At 44.6% G+C, this 4,572-nt stretch overlaps 1 protein-coding gene across 1 annotated transcript; it reads left to right on the top strand.

Annotated features, from left to right (window-relative positions):
- pou3f2b (POU class 3 homeobox 2b) lies at window positions 1-4,245 on the top strand. The gene has a single exon (XM_079342865.1). The coding sequence runs from the start codon at window positions 176-178 to the stop codon at window positions 1,457-1,459; it is 1,284 nt and encodes a 427-aa protein (XP_079198991.1). The 5' UTR covers window positions 1-175; the 3' UTR covers window positions 1,460-4,245.
- Window positions 4,246-4,572: the final 327 nt, after the last annotated feature.

Here is a 4,572-nt window from a genome sequence, read left to right on the forward strand (position 1 = left end):
TTGCACTGCTGATCCTGCTGCTCCGTTTCCCCATGCTGCACTCCGACTCTCCACTTCCACGGGAGCCTCAACTCGCACCTCTCCAACAAGAAGAGTAGTGTTTGTTGAGACTTCCCCGCAACCAATCATCGTGCCGTTGCTCTTGGTAACCACGTCCATCATCTTTTGAGCTCCAATGAGCGGTGAGGGCGGGGCGGAGTCCAGGTGCGCCTCGGCGTCCACTTGGCAGAGCGCCTGGGAGCCGCCTGTGGGCAGGAGAGTATCTGTCAAATGCGAGGTTCCTTTAATAAGAGCGACCAGTCCGGCTCCGAGAGTCATGGCGACCGCAGCGTCTAACCACTACAGTATCCTCACCTCCAGCGCATCCATCGTGCACTCGGAGCCCGGCAGCATGCAGCAAGCGACAGCGTACCGGGACGCGCAGAGCCTGTTGCAGAGCGACTACCCGCTGCAGAGCAACAGCCACACGCTCAGCCACGCACACCAGTGGATCACGGCGCTGTCCCACGGAGAGGGAGCCCCGTGGTCCTCCAGCCCGCTAGGCGCGGAGCAGGACATCAAGCCCACGGTGCAGGGCGCCCGGGACGAGATGCACAACTCCAGCAGCAACCTGCAGCACCAGTCTCGGCCACCCCATCTGGTGCACCAGACGCACGGGAACCACCACGACGGTCGGGCGTGGAGAACCACCACCGCGGCGCACATACCGAGCATGGCGACGACGAACGGCCAAAGCCTTATCTACTCCCAGCCGGGTTTCAGCGTCAACGGGCTGATCCCGGGTAGCGGGCAGGGGATGCATCACCACAACATAAGAGACAGTCATGACGAGCACCACAGCCCGCACCTTAGCGAACACGGTCATCCGCCGTCCCAGCATCAGCACCAGCACCGACCGCAGAGCCACCACGACCACTCGGACGAGGACACGCCGACGTCGGATGACCTGGAGCAGTTTGCCAAGCAGTTTAAACAGCGGAGGATCAAGTTGGGCTTTACGCAGGCGGACGTGGGACTCGCCCTGGGGACCCTGTACGGAAATGTATTTTCCCAAACCACCATATGCAGGTTTGAGGCCCTGCAGCTCAGCTTCAAAAACATGTGCAAGCTGAAGCCTCTGTTGAACAAGTGGTTGGAGGAGGCGGACTCCACCTCGGGCAGTCCTACAAGCCTGGACAAAATCGCCGCGCAGGGGAGAAAAAGGAAAAAACGGACTTCAATAGAGGTAAGCGTAAAGGGGGCTTTGGAGAGCCATTTTTTGAAGTGCCCTAAACCAGCAGCGTCGGAAATAATCGGCCTGGCGGACAGTCTCCACCTGGAGAAAGAAGTGGTGAGGGTTTGGTTTTGTAACAGGAGACAGAAGGAGAAACGCATGACCCCTCCCGGAGCACTGCCAGGGAGTGAGGATGTGTACGGGGACACGCCGCCGCACCATGGGGTCCAGACCCCGATCCAATGAACTCTGCTGGACCCTCCAGGACATGCTTCTCCATTTATTTATCCCCAAGGTTATATATAAATCACTGGACTATGAGACGCTATAGTGGGTGCTTTATGTATAATAGATTGCAGTGAGTACTCACACAGTATCTGCAGTGAATATCTAACATACGGAAAAAGAGTGAGGGGAGGACAGGACATTTTTCACACCCAGAGCTAAAGGAACATAAGCCTGTGTTGTGTTCTACCAGGATACAAGCCCAGCACTGTGACTGTAGTCGACGCAGTTTCAAGGTGTAGCCCCTATTGTGTATTGAAATAATACTTGACAAAAAAGAGGGAGGGGAAGAGGTATTGTCTACCTGGTTTTAGAGGAAAAGCTAGCTGAATGGTTTCCATTCAACACTTTTATATCGAATCACAAACACTTTTTGTCTGTGCGTAAAATGGAAAAGAAATGCAATGGCGTTTAGTTTTGTAGCTCTAAATTGTGCGTCCAGCAGTGATGGGTAGGTGGTTGTTGCAGGGGGTCAAGGGAGCTTCGTTAATGGAGTAAACTGGAGGCCAGTAAATGCTGCAGCCCCAGTTCAGTGGAGTCCAGCTGAGGGTGAGCATCGCCTGAGTCCCATCTGTCAGTCAGGCAGCACAGAGCCGCGTTACATTCGGAACACTGTTGGGAAGCTGCAGGCCATCCAGCTCTTATTTATGCTGTGAACACCGAGGTCAGGATTTATTTTTCAGCACTGATTATTGTTGTTATTATTTTATAGTTGTTTGCACCTCCTTTGCAAAACTCTTTTATATTTGCCCCGAGAGCAGTTAAATGGTAAATAAAAGTCTGTCATGAGTCAAACAGCAGTATAAACAAAAGGTCCATTCATCATTTCACTAAATAAGCGTTAAATAAAAGCTCTCTCCCCTCAGAGAGTCTCTCAGCTGTAGGAAGGGCTCCCTGACGATTGATTGGATATTCTGGCACTTTTCCATAATATGGGCTATAAATATAAAGAAATCTACAAACATATATCATTAACACTCACAGAACCTTTGGATTCACTTTTGTAAATATTGTATAACTTTGAAAGTCATGCTTCATCCATCTTTATACTTTCTTCACTGGGGCACTTTTGGATTGTTGTTTTCAAAAACAAGCAGGTTGAGTTTTTTTTTTTTTTTTTTTAAATCAAGTCTCATTCACACCCTATCTACTGCCTTGTGACTGTTCTATTTAATGTTCATTTTGCTGCCGAAATTATGCTCGATTATGTGTTATTATTATTTTTTATTATTGTTTCTGGCGCATTTTGAGGCTAACGATGAAACCATTAATGCGAAATCAAATTCAAATATTTAAATTTTCCACTTTTGGTATGTCATTTGATTTCCGTCGTGAGATTACACAGGACTGTGTTTCCAATCAAAACATAGTGCTTTAAGAACTTATCAGACTAATCACTTTCGAGAATTTTCCTTAATAAATCAGACTTCAGAGAGAATAAAAACGGATAACTAACATTAATAAGAAACAAAGGTAATTATCAGGCCTTTCTCCCTAAAACACATTTTAGTGACCTTCCAAAAAATTGCAGCATATGATCAAAATTATTATTATTTTTATTATGTATTTTTTATGTTTCTAGGGTCGTTGCCATGCATTTCATTTCAGCCGTTTTATCCATCTTTAATGTTGCTTTATTATGGGGGAAACTGCTGGTAGACATTTTATTTTATTTTTTAGTATTGTTAATGAGATTGTAATTTATTATACAATGGCTTTTATAGATGACACAGAGGGTGAGATATATATGAAATGAAACCGAGGTTTTCTTTTTAATAATTATTATTTTAAGGGAAGTAAAGAGACATATTTTTATTTTTCAGCGGGATTGCCACAGCCTGGACCGTCACAGCCATGTATATACATCTTTTCGTACAAAAGCTTGTTTTTCGTTTTTATGCAACAAAAAAAGTCAAATATCCAGGGATTTGGTTTATGTTTTTCCTCTCATGTGGGAGCTGTTTTTTTTCTTCTCTTTTTTGCCCTCGTGATGTGTTTCTTTTGCAGAAAACAATAAGCAGAAAAGATCTTGGCAGTGAAATCTTTCCTCAGTAGCTTTAATGAATCGATCCAACTCATAATTCACTGGAAATTCAAGTTGTGGGATGTAGACCTGTAGCAATCCGACGCTGTTTTCTTGTTTTCTTTTATTGCTCGTTAAAGCAGCCGTGTGGTTTGGGGGGATGTAGGCTGTGTCATATTCACTGGATGAACTTGGGGTAGATAAAGCTGAGGTGAGAAACGCCTGTAGGTGTTTCATCACCTCACACATGAATAACGGACTTGCACATTTTTAAATAATGGGGTTGATATTAAACAGCTTTTTTCCAACTTCGAGCCTAAATGTATTTTTTAATCGAGCAAAGCAGAAGGCTGCTGCGATGGGTTCACGGTCTGTCTGACATCTGTGCTGTGGAAAATACGCTTCTTTCTTTGAGCCCGGTGGATGGATGGAATTAATGGCTGAGAGAAAATCAGGGTTGATGAATGATTGTGAGTCGATGATGTGCTGCTTCTGCCCCGGGCTGCTTCTACTGGCTTTGGCTGAGAAAACAGAACTACTATCCAGGACTAAATCAGGGGTTCCCAAAGTGTGGTTCGAGGATAGGCTATGGTACATAGTGATTAAAATGGTTTATAATTGGTTATTTAACCGTTAAGCTGTAGACTATAGGTTTCAATGCCATTGTCAGATATGGCGTATACTATTACTTGGGTTTATAATAAACACAATCCTAAGTATTTTAAAAATGTATTATTCCCTTACAATTCACAGTCTTTGTGTAGATTATACTTTTATGGTAACGTTCTTTTGTCTACAAAATGCACTCTCTTCTGTTTTGTCCAAGGACCACAAAAACCGTTATTTATTATTTTAGACCCGAAAAGGACAAAAAAAAACTTGCATTAGCCTATTTAGACTGTAAATCTCGTGTCGCTTTGTCCGACAAGGTCATGCCCTTTAACCTTAAACTGAAGGTTGGCATTAGAGGCAGTGACTTTTGTTGTTATCGTTTTTATGGTTTTTGTTTCAACGTCAAAAGGAATTAATTTTGTCCCCAAAATGTATCCAT

The sequence above is a fragment of the Symphodus melops genome (assembly GCF_947650265.1).
Source record: "Symphodus melops genome assembly, chromosome: 5".
NCBI lineage: Eukaryota > Metazoa > Chordata > Actinopteri > Labriformes > Labridae > Symphodus > Symphodus melops.

Bases quoted from the DNA above. Each gene is read 5' to 3' on its own strand.
- pou3f2b (XM_079342865.1), top strand. From the start codon at position 176: ATGAGCGGTGAGGGCGGGGCGGAGTCCAGGTGCGCCTCGGCGTCCACT.